This window comes from Corvus cornix, chromosome 2 (genome assembly GCF_000738735.6).
Source record: "Corvus cornix cornix isolate S_Up_H32 chromosome 2, ASM73873v5, whole genome shotgun sequence".
NCBI classification, from domain to species: Eukaryota; Metazoa; Chordata; class Aves; order Passeriformes; family Corvidae; genus Corvus; species Corvus cornix.
The window spans coordinates 121,494,436-121,513,732 of NC_046333.1; the positions used below are offsets into that span (position 1 = coordinate 121,494,436).

The 19,297-nt window shown below is 38.3% G+C and overlaps 1 protein-coding gene across 1 annotated transcript in view; it reads right to left on the bottom strand.

Annotated features, from left to right (window-relative positions):
- The window catches only part of TRPA1 (transient receptor potential cation channel subfamily A member 1), a 37,428-nt gene extending 32,131 nt beyond the window's left edge, over positions 1-5,297 (bottom strand). Inside the window, exons 1-3 of the mRNA XM_019289035.3 lie at positions 5,063-5,297; positions 2,445-2,607; positions 1,227-1,402 (exon numbers count right to left, since the gene is read on the bottom strand). Of these exons, the coding sequence (XP_019144580.1) occupies positions 1,227-1,402; positions 2,445-2,607; positions 5,063-5,182 (459 nt within the window). The 5' untranslated portion in view covers positions 5,183-5,297. The remainder of the gene's footprint in view (positions 1-1,226; positions 1,403-2,444; positions 2,608-5,062) is intronic.
- Between the last annotated feature and the right edge of the window lie 14,000 nt (positions 5,298-19,297).

Sequence of the window (19,297 nt, forward strand, 5' to 3'; positions counted from 1 at the left end):
AGGTTAACAGCTGACACTGAACTATCAGTATCATCAATTATCTCTATGACTGCTTCCAGCACTTTTTGAGAAGCAAAGGATCTGGAAACTGTAATGACCCCACTGCTTATTTATTCCACTAGCTACATATTTATTTAATTGTCTTTCAGTAATTCCAGTTATTTATTTTTTCTGTACTAGAGGAACTGGTGCATTTTAATCACTCTCAGGCAATTTGGCAATAAAAACCAAGAGAGAATTAGTCTGAATAAACAACAGAGTGGGGAAAAAAATGAGAGCACAGATTCAGTCAAGAACCGAAGCACAGAAGCTGATAAAAAGCCCATTTAAAAAATGTAATTGATTTCAGATTTCATTGTTCTTAGTTCATAATAAGTACAAATTTTGTAAAAGATTTGAGGACACTGAAATATTTCTAAAGAAGTCTGAGCCTTGAATACAGATAACATGTGTTTCTTTTGTGTGGATGAACTAGAACAAGAGAAAAAGAGGAAAGCAAGTATTGCAATTTTAAGGTTGCATTCATCTAAAAAATTTTAAAACTTTACCAATTCTAAAATTCTATCCCTATGCTGCATATGAAATGAAAACATTCTCTTGCACTTAGACAAATGGTTAAAAAATTATGCTGCTTAAAATCTCAATGCTGTTGGTATTTTACAAAGTTCAACATGGACACCTTAGTAATTTCTTCACAATATATTTTTGTGATTTTTTAATTGCAGATTTAGTTCTGCTACTACTCGATTATTAGAATGTTGGTTCTAAGAACTGTGCTTTCTGACTAGTTTTAATCTGGTTTTTACTTTAAAAATACACTAGTTTCAAGGAAGTCTTGATACTTCTACAACATCCCATACAGTTGTAAAAAAAAAATCAGAGCATTATAATTTGAAATAACACATGCCTACATGAAGTTTCAGTGTTAAAAGGAACCCTTTTAAAGAAAGTTCCTTGCGTTTGCAAAATTGAAAAGCATTTTCTGTGAACCATAATGACTACTATCATAGCACAAACATCAGTATTCCTATAAATCAGCAAGTTACTTTTTATTTGCAGTGCTAAGAAGATGCAAACATTTCTACAGGCATCACGTTACACATCCTGCTCGCTGAAGAAAGCATATGAGGAGATATGGCATGTATCAACAAGGCCTTGGTGCTCTGCACACAGCTGCTGCTGAGCTACTTATCAAGTGTGTACATTTACGTGGACTTTAGACTTACCTTGACAATTTCATTGTGCAGGGACTGAACAGCCATATGCAAAGGTGCCATCATATTGGAGTTGAGAATATTTGGATTCGCTCCTCTGCTGAGAAGCAAGCGAACGCTTTCAATCTGGTTTTTCTTTGTGGCCCAATGTAGTGGGGTATTTCCAGAAGAATCCATCACATTTAATACTAGGTCAAAGGAGAGAAAACAGAACAAAAACCAAAGCAAAACATCAAACATTCTGATTGCACTGGAAAAAAAGCGCATCCTCTATGAAGGTGTAGGTCTGTGCTACTGCATTTCTTTGAAAAAGGAAAGGAAAAGATTTCATGAGATGCAGTGCATTGTGTTAAATTGATTAAATATTGTGCTGAATATAGAGTATTTGTGAGAGAAATGGGAAACCTGTCTATTTCTTGCCCATTACTATATATCTTTTTTTCCTCATGTAAGAAGTTACTTGATTTCCCTCTCTCCTTGACTCTTTTTCCTATTTTATTTGACTTCGCAGCTATTTCTTTAGAGGCTGCACAAAATAAATGAGTGCAAAGAACTGAAATAAGAGATAACAAATAAGTGCTTGCAAACTGTAAGAAAATTAAAGACCATATATACTCTGTTTCACTTCAGAACACAAATCAATTCACACCAGTTATAAAAATGGTCTGTTCTACACATATATTTTGAGCTTGAAAACTGAAGATAAACTTCAACAAATACCCTAATAAATTATGACCAAAATGACAGACTGAAAATAAAAAAATATATATTTCAGCTAAAATAATCTAAAATTAGATTGGCCATCAATAGGTGAAAAAACCAAGATTTCAGGGCCATTGTAGGTTTTCTCAGTAGCCTACAGTCTTATCATTGGAGTCCGACGTAGTTCACAATGCTCATTATGTAACAGACACATAATATGAATAAGGAAGACAAAGTCAAGTCTTCTGTACATCACTGTAGCTTTCTTTTTCATAGTGAAGACTATCTCTCTGAGTGTCAAAGTAAGGCATATTGATTCACTGCGTTAGAGAGAAAACAGTCCTACATAACAAGGGTGACCCAAACCACACCCGAGACAGTGCAAACAGTTTGCAAGACAGTTTGGATTATATATATTATATAAATGGAGATAACACATATCAGTCCTGTTTCAGTTGGGTAACAGACACCTTGGTTATTGAACTTTTCTATTCTGCTGAATAAAGTAGTTCATAAAGTGCACGTTACCTTCGCAGGAAGAATCGTCTATGATCAACTGCATTAGTTCTATTTGTCCTCCTTCGGCAGCGTGATGCAGTGGGGTGGCATTTAATTCATCCACTTTTGTAAGCCCAGAACGATTCTTCTTGATGAAGCTCCGTAGCCTACAGGCACTTCCATCTGAAATAACCTGTTTTGGAGAAAAACATTCTCCTAAAAGGCTGGAAGTTAGCAATGATATAATGGGTTTTTGTGGGCATCTTACCACTCAGTAACTCCCTCCCAGTTTGGTTTCATACAGAAGTTCACAAATCATGATCAGATTGAGCCAACAGTGAAACTCTGATTGGTTTAACTGACTGCAATATAAGATCCAGATGAGAAACAGCGCAAAATGAACAAAACTGGTAATCATCTTCAACGCATTGTTTTCTCTTCTGTAGTGAGCTCAAGATCCTTCCCTCACCACGGAAAATATCAAACAAGCAAATTCATCACTTATGTTTTTGTACTCTTTCCTGTAGTGGCCATGTCAAATGAATGCAACAGAGAGGAAAATTAATAATCTTGATAAATTCCTTTTTTTAGATCTTTCTACAGAGACTGATACTGTGTACTTTGGTTTCAAGTTCAGCCATTTGGCTTCTGTGATGTTCTTTATGTCTGGGAAACCAATATATTTTTTAATTTCAGCAGCATGCTTAGAACATCAGACTATTATCTCAGCCTGAAACAACCCAGTATCTGCCCAGTGAGCCCACTGACAGCTTGATATATTCCAGGTACTATGCTTTACAACCAAAGCCCACTATGGAAACTCTGCTGATTCTTATTTTATGATGTTCTCCAAATATTTTTGTTACAGTGATTCAAACCTCATATTTCTATGTGAAGAAAAGTGATAGAAAAAAATGATTGCAGTAGAATGGGCAGTAATTTAAGAAACAGATATGAAAAATTAAGAGAGAATAAAAAAGAAAAAGAATTCAACTACATTGGATGGAAAAAAAAGGAGAAAAATGCTTATCTAATGTAATGCAAACTTTCAAAAGGTGTGTAAGCAAGCAAAGAATAAAAAAAGGTAATTTCCTAAAATCACTTCTTTTTTTACACACGTAAAAGAAAAGGAAAACTTTGCCCTCCAGGATACCCTGAGTCACAAAGACTCAACAATTTTTGCTGTCCTTGAGCAAATATACATTATAGGGCAGCCCATTCAAGAGGTTGAGCACGTGTTTAGCTTCATTCACTTTAACACTCCCACTGACCTCAGTGAGGTTACTCATGTCAATAATGTTACAAATGTGTTTAAACATTTAGAAGACTGAGGCCAAATACAGGGCTAGTGTCTGCCTCAAAGGTGCAATCAGAAAAAGCTAACTGAAAACATGTGATATAATTGTGGAAAGGGTATTTAAGATGAATCATCTGTCACAAAAACAACAGGTCAATTACACACACAAATATCTATACATTTTAAACACACCAAAAAGCTATCTAAGAAAACCTTGTTAGAGAGCCCAGTATTTTCTATTCCTTCTAATGTTCTACCTTTAGTATTTCTATTGATTTAGACCACATTTTTCCACTTTTAACACTGGATTTATTTCTCAATGTAAGACAAAATGTGGCATGATGATAATTTCTATCAAAAAAGTAAGATTTATCAGCCAATACTGCAGTGTTTCACTCACAAAATAAGGAAGAAAGAAGTTAGTTAGGTGTTCTCAGTACTTGGGTTGGTTAACAACAGCAAAGCAAACTATGGTAAACAACAGCAGCTCCTTTGCCCTGTGTCTGAACAGTTCTGTAGCAACAGATCACCCACCAGAATGACAAACCACATTATGCTGGAGAGGTGTTGCTCAGGTCTATAGCTAGCACACAGAAAACATATGTGAATGGAAATGACCTCAGGAGGTATTTAAACCCATCTATAAACTTTGTCAAATTTGTTTAGCCTGCTGTTAAACATCTCCAAAGTTATCCAAGTCTTCCATCCTGCAAGCAAACTCTTCCTTTGCCTAATTATTCCTACCCTTAAAAAAGACCTTGCCAGATTTTGGTCTAGGTCTCCCTAACAGCAATACAAATGCATGACTTCTCATCCTTTTCTCTGTTAAAAGTGGGAAGATATTACGTCCTTCCCGGCTGCAATCTCACTTTTGCAGTTGCACTGTTGCTTCCCTTTCCCTTCGTAACAGTCCCAGTGCTTCTAAACTTTTCTTTTGTGTCATTCTTGTTAGCTGATCTGTTAATTTCTGTCATGACCTCTGGACTTCCCTCTAAGTCGGAGTCTCTTTCTGTGCCCAGGGGGAATGTGTGTTCTGTGTCAGCAGCCTGCCACCCACACCCTCCTTCGCCTGCTCCCCTACCTTGCCGCTCAGCCTGGGCCACACAACATCAGTGTCCTGTGCCTTGGCACCGTACGGCCAGGGCTACTCCCAGCCTGTCTCCTATCCCGCACAGATCCTCCCTCCCGGGTCCGCTGAGTGAGCGGAAAGGGTCTCCTGGAGGAATGGATCCCTGGGACATAACCACTGCCGAGCCCGCACAGCTCCAGAGACCGTCCGCACCCTCGCCCACCTCACCCTCCACCTTCAGCCCTCTCTCCAGCCCCGGGCCCGCCGCCCCTCCGCACGCACCTTGAAGACATCCTGCGAGGCAACGGAGGCGGCATCCGCCTCGCACACGACGCCCTGGTAGGAGCTGGAGACGGCCGCCTTCTCCCGCGCCCGGCACAGCCGCAGCAGAGAGCGCTTCATGCCGCCCGCCCGCCCGGCTCCGAGCAGCGCCCGCTCCGCCGACCTGCGAGGCGACACAGCGAGTGACGGCCGGGACCCGGCGGCCGCGGGGGAGGCGGGGAAAGCGGGGAAAGCAGGGAAAACAGGCGGGGGCGATCCCGCCGGGGCGGGCATCCCTCCGGGCGGCGGCTCCCACTGCGGGTGGGCAGGCCCGGGCGGACCCCGCGGGAGCGGAACGCCTGTGCCTGGCAGGGACCACCGCCTGAAGTGGCGCTACCTACCCTTGCCCTGCCCTCCCGCCTCTAAAAAACGGGCTCGAGTTTTCTCCTATTAGTTTCTCTTTGGAGCCATAAAATTTTCTTGCAGAATTTTTTTGACCAGACAGTTTGGGGAGGCGTAGGACAGCTGTAGGAAGAGTATAGAAAGAAGTAGCATGACGTGTTTCAAAGGGTTAATCCTAAAGCGCCTGGAACTGAGTCAGTCTTTACGGAAACGTGTAACTCGGGGAAGTAACAGTTTCCTTAAGGTGAGATGAGCAGCCCTGCCAAAGGTCAGGTAGTGGACGGGGCAGAGGCTTAGGAAAAGCAGGAGTCGTCACAGGAGGTGGTATTTTGCCTGTGTTTTCATGGTTTATGGCAAGCGGCAGCTTAAGGACTGCCAAAACCAGTTGTCACACCCCATATAGCTGTCAACAAGCAATTCTCCATTATTTCGCTCATTCCCTTTTTAAAGCCATTTTATACTGTCTGTGCCACAACATCCTGTGGCACTAAGTGCCATAATTTCATTATATATTTGTGAAAAAAAGAGTTTTCTTTTACCACTGGCTTCACTTAGTGCTCCCTAGTGTTTTTATTTTGAAAAAATTGAGCGTTCTTCCCCATTTTTTTTCATCCCTGTTAGTGCTCATTATTTCACAAAGTTCTTCCAGCACTTTGCTCACTGATGGGGCTTTGTACATGCGGTTTTCCTTCTTACAGATACCACTTTTTATCTCTGAATAGCCACATCCTGCTACTCTGAATCTTTTCCATGTTCCTTTAGAAGTGGAATGGCAAGACTTACATGCTCAAAGTATATTCAAGTGATAGTATTCATTGTTTGCTCAATTTTTTCTTTCATTCCTCCCATAAATGTTCACAAATATGTTTGAGGTTTTTTGAATGCCACTGAGCTAAGTTTCCATAGAAATTTTCTCCACCACATTCCCACTTCTAACTGGTGATAGTATCAATAAATAGCATTCAGGTACACACTCATATGAAGCTAGTTAGGGTTATGTTTCTTTTGGGTACTCACCTAGAGTTTATCAACATTGAATTTCATCTGACATTTCATTGCTGTATCAGATCATTACTAATCTTTTGGGATCTGCCACAATCACCTGTATTTTTGGTCATTCTGAAAATTCAGTAGTGCTTTCCAAGTCACCAGAATGTTTTTGCACCATTATATCATCACTGGCTTTAAGGGGTCCCAATGAACCTCCTTGCTTTATGAAGTTGTATTCCTACTCCATATTTTTGAACACTTAACCAAATTCAGGAAATGTTTCTTGCCTGTCCTATGACAGTTTAGTTTCATTAAAAGGCTATAAGGAGGGACGTTTTTGAAGAACATTCCCAATTCCACTTGACTCTGGCATTGTTTGTACCTCTTTTGTTTGCTGATTCCTTCAGTTTCACTGGTGTGTGCAACACCAGACTTCTCTCTACAAACTCTGCGTTTGTTATTTTGATCCTGTTGTTTTGAGCCTGCAACTCCGGAATTGTTTGTCGTAAGTTTCTGAAGTTACAAATCCTTAACTAAGGAGTCTTAAGGCCATAAAGCTAAATAGTTCTAAGACTAAATGGGTGGGTTTAAGTGCTTGTGGTAGAAACCTTCATGATGCCTTGATTAGGAGCAGGCCCAGTTAGTGAGAATGTTCACCTTCCTGTGGTGAGATCCTTTTGAATTCCCTGTCTGGTCTTGACTTTTCTGTTGCCCATAGTCCTCTTTATGAGAAATTAAACTCAACACCTGGGTATTGTATAAAGAGAATAAGTGCAGTTTTCTGTAGGAATCATTATCTGGAAATATAAGTGTCACTGAAATATCAGTTAGCATTAGTAAAATTATCATCAATTTCTTCTTAAAATCCCCTAAATTTCAGCCAGAGAAATGCTGTGAAACAATAGAAGTCATGAACCTCAACCAACCAGAGCTTTACTAATTTTCTTGAATCTGATAATACTGCTCCCTTCTTTTAAAATTACTGCTACATTTTAGTCTTCTAGTAAATGTTCAGAAGAATGTTCAGAGTATTGAAAAAGAGTACAAAGATTTTCCATTCCCAGTAGGATTCAAATGGAATTTTAAGTGGGCTGACCACAGCTTTTATTTCTGCGTAATGATTTGACATAAGGAACTAATTCACAGAAGTAGTCGAAGAGTAACCTTTCGTACAGCTGTTTTTCCCTAGAGTGGATTAAAATACATTTATACCATTTTATTTCAAACATGATCTTGCTAATGGAGGAAGCGCATCCATTAGTACAAGCAAAATTCACTGAGGGTAATAATACCACAGCATTTCATTAAAAATATGATTGTTTAATAATTAAATTGTATATACAGTAAATATGCACCATTATTACTCCAATACTGGACCCTGAGTAACACAGTACTGCAATTTTGTTAATTTTTCAGACACAGGAACCATAAATTCAAGCAAGTGGCAGTAATGAAAAGGATGTACTGTATGGGTTTTTTGCTTTGGAAGTGATTTATTTGGCACCAGTATTACATAAATTATGATGTGTAAAGTGATCATTAGGATTTCATGAGTCAGCTTAATTCAGTAAGCCAAATGAAGTCATGATGCTACTTCAGATGTTGATTACAGGCATTCAGGAATTAATCTCAGTTATGGCCTAAACAAGCAAGAATCCATTGTCTCCTAGAAATTTTCAGAAACACACTTGTACTTACCATGGAGAAAAAAAATGCTACTGTCATTTTCAGACGAGCAAGGTCAACTTGAGTAATACTTTACACTTATGTCTAATGGATTTTTCACTGCATTCTTTGTTCTTGAGATTTTGTTGTAGTAAGGAACATGCTCTTATGCTCAGCAGAAGGATTTACGTCATTGGCAGGTTTGGTATGTGCCTAATTCTTTAAAAAAAGAGGTTATAGAAAACAATAATTCTTTCTATTACACTCCAGAGTCTTTCCTTGTCTAATGATAAAATATGATGTGAAATAATATCTTACAGATTTTGAGTCCTACTCTTAATATATTGGACAAGAAGAAATTTAAATAGAAGCTTGTAGAGTAAATCTGTGATTTGAAAGGAAGTAGAAATTGATTTTATGGTTAATATCTATTGTAATAAGCAGGTGTCACTCCATGAGAACATTCTTGATAAGGATACTTCCTAAGGTGTCCAGTGCAGCCCAGCAATTAATTGAAGCAACTACTGGCTTCAAATTAGCTCCTAGATAAAAATATTGTGCTGGATCTAGAAGAAGTTTAGGGGTATGGTAGCAAAAGTGAATATAACCCCTTGTCCCTGGGAGGGTTGGATGCTTCAGAGTGGAGTGTGTAAGGTGAGGGGTGACTTAGGTACCCATTTCAGACAGTAATCCTCCTGTGAGGCTGGGAGCTGAGCCATCTCTTGCAAACTATCTTTTAAACAAGTGAAGAGCTTCTTACATGACAGGCATCATGTGCCTCCCTCAAACTAAAGAGATTAAAACGTTCTCTCTACTTCATAATAAAAACAATCATGGTCACCAAATGGCAGCTTGCTTTCTGGTCATGATGCTCTCTCCTCCCCCTCTTGAAGCTGTGCCAATGTACAGCCAGATCAAAGTGCTGATGTTTGATTCTCCACCACACTAGAAATCTTGTTGCAGTGGGGATCCTGCAACATGCATATACCAAACCAGGAGTCCCATGGAAAGGAAATATATATGGACAGACAGATTCTTGATAGCTGTTTCAGAGAGATGTTTATTTCTCCAGCCGCATGGCCGGAGCTCTGCCGAGGAACTGTTCCAGTCACGGGACCAAGGGTCCTTCTGCCCGCGCAGGGAACACAAACCAACCAATGGGAACGAGGCTGAGCAGGGGCAGGGAAACCCCGTGTCTGTGCCCTCAGGGCCCCTCTCCCAGGGCTACACGGCAGGGGAGGGACCCCAACAAAATCTCACCTTCCTTTTCCTGCCTTCCGCACTGGTTTTGTGGTTTCACATTCAGTTGCTGCTGACCAGACCCAGAAGTGAAGTTGGGGAACTCAATCCGGGGCTTTTCCTAACCATGAAATTTAGGAAAAGCTGAATTATCAGGCTTCCGAAACTTTCTGATCCCTCAGTCCAATGAGACTGAGGCATGGAACATATGCTTTACACTGCTTATTTTGAATGAACTTATTTTGGTTTTGGGGATTGTGAAGATACACCTTCAGTTGTACCATATCTAAAAAAAAGTAGACTCTTGATAATAAAATATCTAGAACTAAATATTATTTTGAGTTGGGAGGTGCCAGAGACTGAAATACTGTATTTTATGACTTAAACATTTTCTTAAAGGACTTTTAAAACTGTATTACAAAAGCTGCAGAGAAGACTACCACACCCTGACTGAGGCCTTACTTACACCGCTCCCTGATGAAGATAAGAAAAAGTAACAACTCAGCGCTGGGGACATTCACTGAGCACAGGCTTAACACCTCCAAGATGAGGACCACAGCCCCAGGGCTATCAGCTGCCATGCTTGCACAGACCCTCCACCAAAGGGCAGGGGGAAGAGAGGCTTTGGGTGTGTGTTGGAAAAGCCTCTGGTCAGAGGTGCAGAGACTGCCCATCCTCCACTGTGCAGAGGAGCCCAGCTGAGGGCTCCTCACTGGGGGGGAGAAGCTTATCCACAGCAGAAGGGGGTGACATGGCCCATCACAGGGGCCCCCCTCAAAGGGGTGCCTAGACCCTGCCCCAGAGCACCAGAGATGATGCAACAGACCCTCAGTGTAGCAGGGGACAGTGTCAAGCTGGCCCCTGCAAGGGGAGACACGTGGGCGTTCCCACCTGGCCCAAAGTGTGCATTAATCCACGGGATTCTGCACCCTCTGGCGTGTGGCACCGTGTGGCAGCGTGGCCACGGCGGCGATGGGGGACCCTCACCACCAGCAGAGCAGATGGGGGGGAGCAACGAGACATCATTGGGACCCTCGGATGGGTGATATGGTTCCACCTAACCCCTGTCACCTCTCCCTGTTCCCCCATCCCCCACGCATACTTCTATTTCTTTCTTTCTTTCTTTTCTCTTTCCTTCTCTTTGCCTCTCTACTATTAAATAAAATACATCCATTTTTTGGCAACAATATTTAATCTTGTTTGGTTTTAATCTCGTTTCTGGGAATATTTTGAACCTTCTAAGTTCTTTCTGGTTTATGCTCAGAGACTTAGCTTGCTTTGCTTTTCTGGGTTTAAACCTGATCGTAACAGGAGGGACCTTCAAAGGCATCTAGTCCAACCCTTCTGCAATGAGCAGAGACATCTTCAGCTAGATCTGACTGAAGATACAGGTGCCTCAGGATATTTATGCATGTAAGAGTTAGACAAGGGTTTGTTTGGGGCAAGACAGTCCTAGATTTTGGAAGCCTAAATCCCACCTGCAATCTAATTCAGGTACTTTCTTGATGACTAGTAATACATTCAGAAACTTTATTTCTTAGTGCTACTTGGTCCTTCCTCAGCAGCTGTGTATTTTACATCACCGCTGTCCTAACCTGCACCTACAGAGTTTTCCTACTTAGTGTATTTGCTGCCTATCAGGGAACACAGCACCCTCATTGCAATGGTGCTTTTCATTCATTAGTCTGTCTTTTCAGAAATCCTCTTCTCCTATGGACATCCTATCTGGCCAAATCTGTCCTCTACAAAGATGTCTTAATCACTCAACTTCTACTCTGTCTTTCCATCTCTGAAGAGAGCCTTTTATTACATTTGTTCTTCCAAAGATATAGTCTTTGGTGGTTATTGATAATGAGCTGTTATTGATAAATGTCTTTAAAGGTGGAAGTTCTTGAAAATGACTGTATGAAGGAAAACTGGCCAGAATGTGTCCTAGTAATTCACAGCTCTGTATAGGGCTGTACTTGCCTTTCCCATATGCAGTAAGAGAAAGAAAAAATAAGTAGGAATAATTTATCTCAATTATATAAACTGCATTATTTATGATTCTGTTGAATGTTTCCATGCATACATTATTTCCTAATGAAAACATGCAGTAAATTTTAAGCTCACTGTCTTGGAATTCCCTCATTTTGTCATATGATTCCTCAGAGTGTGGTGTACATCTCACCACTAAACCAGAGTGCTCAAACCTTTTCATGCTCATAGTTGTTGGGAACCTGTGTTGGATAATGTTGTGGATGTTTCCCCTGCCACCAGTTTGCAAATATAGAAAATGAAGGGTGGCAACCCCAAACATGGAAAAGTAGCATTAGTAAAGCAACGGCGCACGTGATCTCCAATGTCGTCATGTTGGCATTTCAAACTCATTTTTATGACTGTGTCTGTACCCTTTCTACTATCTCTTCTCTTTTCTGTTCTTCTCCCCTGGTTTCTCTCTTTATATTTCAAGTCTGCTTAATCCTCTTCTCCTCCCGTGACATTACTTTCTTTCTGTACACATTGTCCAGTCTGTCTTCCTCTCAACTTCCGCTGACTATAGTTTCTCTTTCTTAAACAAAGAAGATTCACTCTCTAACTTTCTTAGGGACACACATTTTCTGAAAGCGTTTCCATAATTTCTGATATCTAAAGAGAGGTGTGGATCCTACCTTTCCAGTGGTTAACCTGAATCTTTTGTGTAAGTAACTGGGAATAATGAATTTAATATATTTTGCAGAAACAGGCAACACTGGAAATCTTCAGTAAATGCTTTCTGTGGGTCATCACAGACTGGTATAACTGCAACAAAATATTTATTTATTTGTTTATTTTTCAAAATAGAATGCAATTTCTATTTTCTATGTCAGATTATACCTCAGGTCTTCACTTCTTTCAAATATCAATAATGTATTCTGCAAGTTTTCTGTATCACTTTTATTTCTTCTCTATAAATTGCCCGTGCAATTGCATTGAAATAATGAAGAATAACTTTTGGTATATTAAGCTATATTTCTATCAACTTAGAAAAGGAAGACATTGAAAACTAAATTTATTAAAGGTATGTTATATAGTGCAAATAAGCTATATATATATATTATTTTATAATGAAAGAAAACATCTTGAAAATGGTTACATCTATAATTAATCAAAAATGATGCTTACATACCTGAATCTAAAAAAAAAATTGAAAAGATACAATTTTGTTTTAAATTAGTCAGTTTATACAAATATAATTCAGGAAAGAAGAAAAAGGCAAAAATATCTTAATGAAATTACTACAAGTACAGTACTGCATATTTTAGCTCTTCTTTAAGACCTGTTAACTACTGACTTGATTTCCACAAGTCCTGGATATTCTTGTCCTAACTGAAGGATGGTTCCTATGTCAAAATCAGTCAGACATGTGTCTTACTGACTAAGATTAAGTAGGCTTGTTAGATGGAGTAGATATGGGTATTTGTTTGAAATATATTTTCTATTTCATATTTAGTAGACATGAAACTATGACCAGACTCTCATCAAAAATACTCTATTTTAGTCTAAGCATATTTAATTAAATGTTACATTTTTACAAACATCACTTGGAAATAGAGTTAATGTCTACCAGTGAGGTAGGTACAATACTTAGAATTTTTTTTCATGTGGATATACTGGGGTAAATAAACGTCTGGTGGCCAAAAAGAGAAAACAGATTGTGAAAAACTTTCACCTATAAAAAGAAATGTAAAGTCATACTGAACATTAAAGGATGCAATATTATTTGTATATTACTTGCATTTTTCTGCTTGTAAAATATGGATTTTATGAGAATCAACAAAAATATGTATCATAGAGTTTTCCAGTTAGTGAAACTATGCAAAATTTTCACTTCAATATGAATTCTAAAAAATTCTACCTTGATTTTTAACACAAAAATCTCCCTAAAAGCAAAAGAAAAATAGGCCCAACAAAAATTTGAGCGACAGAATCTGAGCGAAAACTATATTACACTTACCATTCAAGACGTTTGCAGATGATTTCTCTCTGAAGCAACACATATATAAAGGACACAAAGATATGACTGTTTGAATCCTTATCTGATGCTTATCTCAGTAAGTTCTTGTGGAGGGTGAAGCCACCAGTTGTGTCATCTGGTGGCCCACTTTGTGTAAGGAGATGCTTATTTAAAAGAGGTAGGTATGCATTCCTCAGGGTGGGAGGAGCATCAGTACTCACCAAGGGATTCTTGAAGCTCTCTTTTTTTAATACATCTGATCCAACCCCATTTCAAATCTGGCTGCAAATGTACCTGCCATACAAGAAGTTTTTTTTCTAATGCAATATCTTAGAGTAGTTTCAGTTTGTCAGGTAGTCACTGGAGGGTACTTGTTTACCTATTTGCAGTGAACTAATTGCTTTTAATGGAAAATCTAAACATCACTGAAGAGGAAAACTGCCTACTTATGAAACTCACTGTACTAATAAATGTTTCAAAAATTAGAATTACCATATAAAAAGTAGTGGACTGTGATCGATTCCTAATGCAAGAGGGAGCAGTGTAAGAATTGCATACACTTTCTCTTTGAAATATAAATCTTACTTTGTCTTCTGCACTTTTTGTTTGTTTTCAAAGTGCCACAATGTTGTTCAGCTCATTTGAACTAATTCTCAGAAGACTGCTTGGTCCTATCTGCATTAGACTGAAAGTAAGATTACAGAGTTCTCTGACGCTGGAATAGTTACTGTGGTCAACATTTTGATAAAGAACAAATTTTCCTTGTACTAGCACCTATCAATTATGTTGTCTTATCACATATACTGGAATACATAATTGTGCAGTCTGGGGAAAATAGCTCATATACTTCAAGCAGTACCACAAATGTAAGTTCTGTGATATTTCATATTCTTTCAGAATCCATAAGCCTTGCTTGTTCTCAAACAAGGCATTGAGTTGTGGTTCACAGAGTAACATTTTCAAGCTTTTCTATCATTTTGATCACATAGAGGCTGGACAGCAACAAAATATTTAGAATAAAACACTTATTCTAAATTTAAATAAAGTCTTATTTAAATTTATATTCAGATAAAGAAATTTAGAAAAGCCTTCTAAATTGACATTGGGAAAGGATGACTAGGGCTTTTGATTCTGCAGCTCATCTTTGCCCAGCCTGCTAAAACCCACCAAGCACTGTAACTCAGTCACGCAAGCACTGATTTTGATCAGATTCCTTAGTGACTTGAGGATACCGATGAAGCTTCCTAACCTCTCACCAGTCAAGAAACGTGGACATTTCTCCCTACAAAAGTTGTCTACCATCACTATATAATTCTATTTATCTGTCTCTTTGGAGATGGAGTCTCTATCTCAGTAAATAGAAAGTAGATATGAACATAAAAATAGTTTAAGTGTTAGTTGAAGCTTTACAGCACCAGATTAGCTTTAGAAACATGAAACTGAGAAAGAATGGTCTTGACAGACTTTGTGAATTTACCAGTGCAGTTTGAGTTGTTTTCCAGTGCTGCTGAAATTGAAGCATGAAATTTGTTGTGTTAATGGGCCGTTGTTACAGCAGATCTAGAGATTACAGTGCACCGTTCTATTAATGCGGACCTGGTTGGAATTTTGTGAATATTGAATATTGTTTCTCAGCTAGAAACCCCAATTTACTCAAAATAAAAACATAAAATCACCATGACATTTTCTCTGAGGAAACTTTAAAATGAATAGTTTTTAAAAAAGGGATTTTCACTAAATTCAGTCATCTGATAGCCCAAGTGTTCCCACCATATCATTTACCAGGTGAACAGTTTCTGCCTTGAAACCTGTTATGTTTATTGCCTCTGTTTTTTCTCCAATACCTTACTGCTTTCATGATTAGGGATGTTTCTGTAACTCCCAAGTTAAATATATTCATGATCTTGGGATGATAATTTCCTCTTGGTCAACTCTGTCTTCTGTTTTAAGCTATTAGTCCCTCTATAGATACCTATACTATGGTATATCTCTCTGTTCTTATTTACTTTGAAGAGGACAATAGTAGCCCTTTACAGCCATGATTTTGTCAGACTCAGCAAACTAAACTTTCATTCATTTTCTTTTCAAAAATTCCAATAGTGTCTTGAGACCTGTTCCTCTTTGTTCTTACAGTTTCCAAATTGGCAGTTTATAGGGTTTATCTTCTGTGAGTATTAAAACAGCAACTGTGCAATTAACAGCAAGAATTCCAATATACATTAGGACAATTTGAGAACATTTAATGGGACTAATGAACTCATTGTACCCCTTCTGTTGCCCTGAGAGTGTAGTCACGCTTTTGACTATCCAGGCCTAGACTAGGAGTGTTTCAAACATGTCTCCCTTGTCTCCCTCTCCCTTTTCCTGATGGTCAAATTGATGGCCAGTTTTTCTCATATATGTCCAGGGGTAGAGATGAGATTTACAAATCAAGTATGAGGGCTGAGAACTACTGGGACCCAATTTTCAAGGATATTTAGGTCCCTAATCCCTAGATACCACTCTTAAGGAAAAGCAAGGAAGAGACAGTATAACATGAGGAAGGAAAACCTCCAGGATGCAACTCTGTCAGGCAGAGGAGTACCTAGGCTGCGTACAATGTGGAAATAAATATTACAGCATCTTTTATATACTATGTCATATAAACATCAAAAGCATTTTTTCAAATTTAAAAGCCAGTAAGTGCTACAAAAAAAAAAAAAAAAAAGAAAAAAGCCCTGCTTAATGAATGGGGTATTAGGTGCTTAAATATTTTTTACCCATTTTTAAGAATTCGGTTTTTAAAACTGACACTAAAGGTTAGGAAGAGTACCTTTGAAAAGTCTACTTTTTTGTCACAGAAGTGACACAAGTTAAGAGAAAGATTGGGATGGAACCAGCAGAGTTCCATAAGTCATGTGTCAGCTGGTGATAATATATACAGAGAGAAGCAGAAAAACACAGCAAAGTGCACCATACGAGACAAAACTATAAGATAGCATTACAGCATCAAAAGCAGCAGAGAAAGCAGCTGAGAATGAAAATTAAAAAAAAAAAAAAGAAAAGATATTTTGGTGAAAATATCTTCTACAGACTGGGTAAAGTGTGAAGGATTAGCAGTGTTAAAGTCAAAGGAAAGAATTTCTATATGCCATCTAATGAGTACAGCACTGAGATTCATAGATTCACTAAATAAACATTAAAAAAAGTGAATAACAGGATAAACTGAGAGGTATGAGGATATCTTCATATGGTGGTGCTGTGAGGAAGGGAGAGCAGAGAGGAGTTAAGAAAATATTAAAATACTATTCAAGTGTTTTCTTGCTTGAAGGCAAGTTATGCTTTAACGAGATTAATTATAAACTGAAGATGAGAAAAACGATGCACAGTTCATGCTCAGTGACAAAACACATCAGGTACTCAGCACCGTAAAAAGTCAAACGATTTGGAAGGCTCACAATTAGAAGATTTTAATCAGAAATATTGTCTAATTACACCCAGTTGAATACACCCTGGATAATTTGTTCATTTTTCTTCAAATTTTTCCTCTCCTACTGACTTCATTTCTGCTCTCTGGAACACAGGTACTGCACTAGATTTCAAAGCAAGACGGAAGATAATTATTACTAAAATTTTATAGAAAGTATATGAGGATAAAACCTGTATTAAGTTCAAGATTCGTGTTTGAACTGTGCTATCTTCTCAATGAATGTGTGACCTCCATGAAAAGACTGATTTTTTTAAATATAGAATTTCATTATCACTTCATTTAATTAAACTATAATAGTTAATGTCACACTGCAAACAGTGCATTACACCCTCGCTTCTTGGATACATATTTACTTAGGGAAAATTCTGATAACTGTGAATGCAGGTGACTTCAATGGGATGACAGTGTGAAACGTTATCCAGTGTATTTAAGGCATTAGTATGTATTTTAAAGAATTCTAACATTTTGACAGAACTCCTTCAATACAAATCATTGTGAATCACCTCCTCTGTTATTGCCAAACCAGAAGACACCTTTAAAAAAAAATCAAAATCCTTCATTTCTTCTTGAGTGTGACTTCTGGCATTTATTAGAACATCAAAATTGTTCCGGTAATACAATGACTGTTCCAGTGTTTGAGTTACTGATTCAGCACCAAGAACATTAGCGTGCTCTGCAGCTACCCTGGGAAACTGGGATGGCATCAAGCCACTCCTTTCCTAGCACAGGATTCTCAAATACTGGGTACATAAACCCCATGTCCACTGTTTTTTTGCAGTTTCACCAACCCAGAAAGACATAATAGATGTCTTCAATGGAAATGAAAACTGTATCTTTGATTTCAAAAATAAAGAGACTAAAGCAACTAAGCCTCATTCTTCAATTCTGTAGCTATTAGTACTTGACAAATAGTAGGCTTTTTCCCAAAAGTCAGTGCTAAAAATGTATGCACTATTATGAATTTCTTTTCCTATTATGTCTAATCCACTTGTGTGATTTCCCTGAGTGTATTATATTGACCCTCAGACAGATTCTGCATTTATATTCAGGAATTAAAAGTAGCAATCAGCATAGTCTGATTTATCTATCTTCTTTCCAGATTTGCTCCGTTTCATGTAAGAAACTTATATATAAAAATATGTTTGCATTAACCTGTATGAAATATGATGTGAAAACAGACTTTCAGGAAAGCTTCAGTTGTACTTTGTCTTAAGACTAAGGAGGAATTTTATTAACTTGAGTAATTTCAATATTATTAGCCATTATATTTGCTGTTATCAAAACCTTTATATTTTATGTGAGTGCTTAAAAGGAAAAGCCATGTATTAACATTAATTAATTATTTAGTAATATGTGTTAAAACTGCAGATTTTGTCAACAGTCACTTTTTAGTTGCTGGAAAAATAATAGGCCCTGTTATAGTACATCCTATTAGTCATTGTCACTAAAATTACACTGGATTTTTAGGTAAAATAGTTTACTGAAATAACTGAATATCTCTTTCATTTTATCAGAAACTCCATGTAATGACATGTGAATTACACAAAATTAGTAGAATGTTAAGTTTCTGTCTTTCATAAGTACACGGAGGGCCTCAGGTTATATGTATAATACCAGATATTTCTAAAATGAGAAGAAAAAGTCCAAACCTTATATCAGGGGAGAAGGGAAGAAAAGAGAGAGAGGGAAGAAGGGCTGACAGGCCAAGGGAGAGTGAAGCCGCAGAAGGCAGGAAGGAGAGGGAGGCAGGTCAGAGGGAAGAAAAGGAGAATTCTGGCCACTACTGCTTTTACACTGTCTCTTCCTCTTTGGCAATGAATGAATTGATTCACATATACTTACCATTTTTTATAAATAGCCTGGCAATCCAAACTTTTAGGGTATTTTTGTATCCATAGCAGGAGCCAATTTACTTTATTTCCTGTTAGTACATTTAATGGATTGCCACATGAGTAAATGGTAGGTTTGGGTTAGAAGGGGCCTTAAAGATCACCTAGTTCCAACTCCCCTGCCTTGCGCAGGGACACCTTCCACTAGAGCAGGTTGCTCAAAGCCTCATAAATACTCCATTAAAATGTGCTTTGTAACTGTCTTAGACACTCTGAAATGCTTTACTTGTCAGCTTTCCCCACTGCATTGAGCTTCCAGATGTGTGTTTGGAGTGGCCAGAGTGATTGCATTGCTTTAATTGAGCAACAAATAGGGCGACAGCTGTATGCCAATCAATTGGCTTGCACAGGAAGTCACAAGACACCAGTATGCTTACATCTGGTTGCAGGCAATACCACATCCGTCAGTATGACTCATTCTGTTTAGTGAAGGTCATAAGCCATTTGAAAAACAATTGTTTCCCTGAAAGTATTGCTAAAACTACACCAAGATAATCAGTCACTCCAGCTGAAAATGTCTTGCCATGAAGAATGAAAATACAGGTGAGACCTGCTGAAAAAATAAGAATGTGTTGGAAAGATTTGTAAGATGTTTGTGTCTAAAGGAGTTTCAGATATGCAAGCTG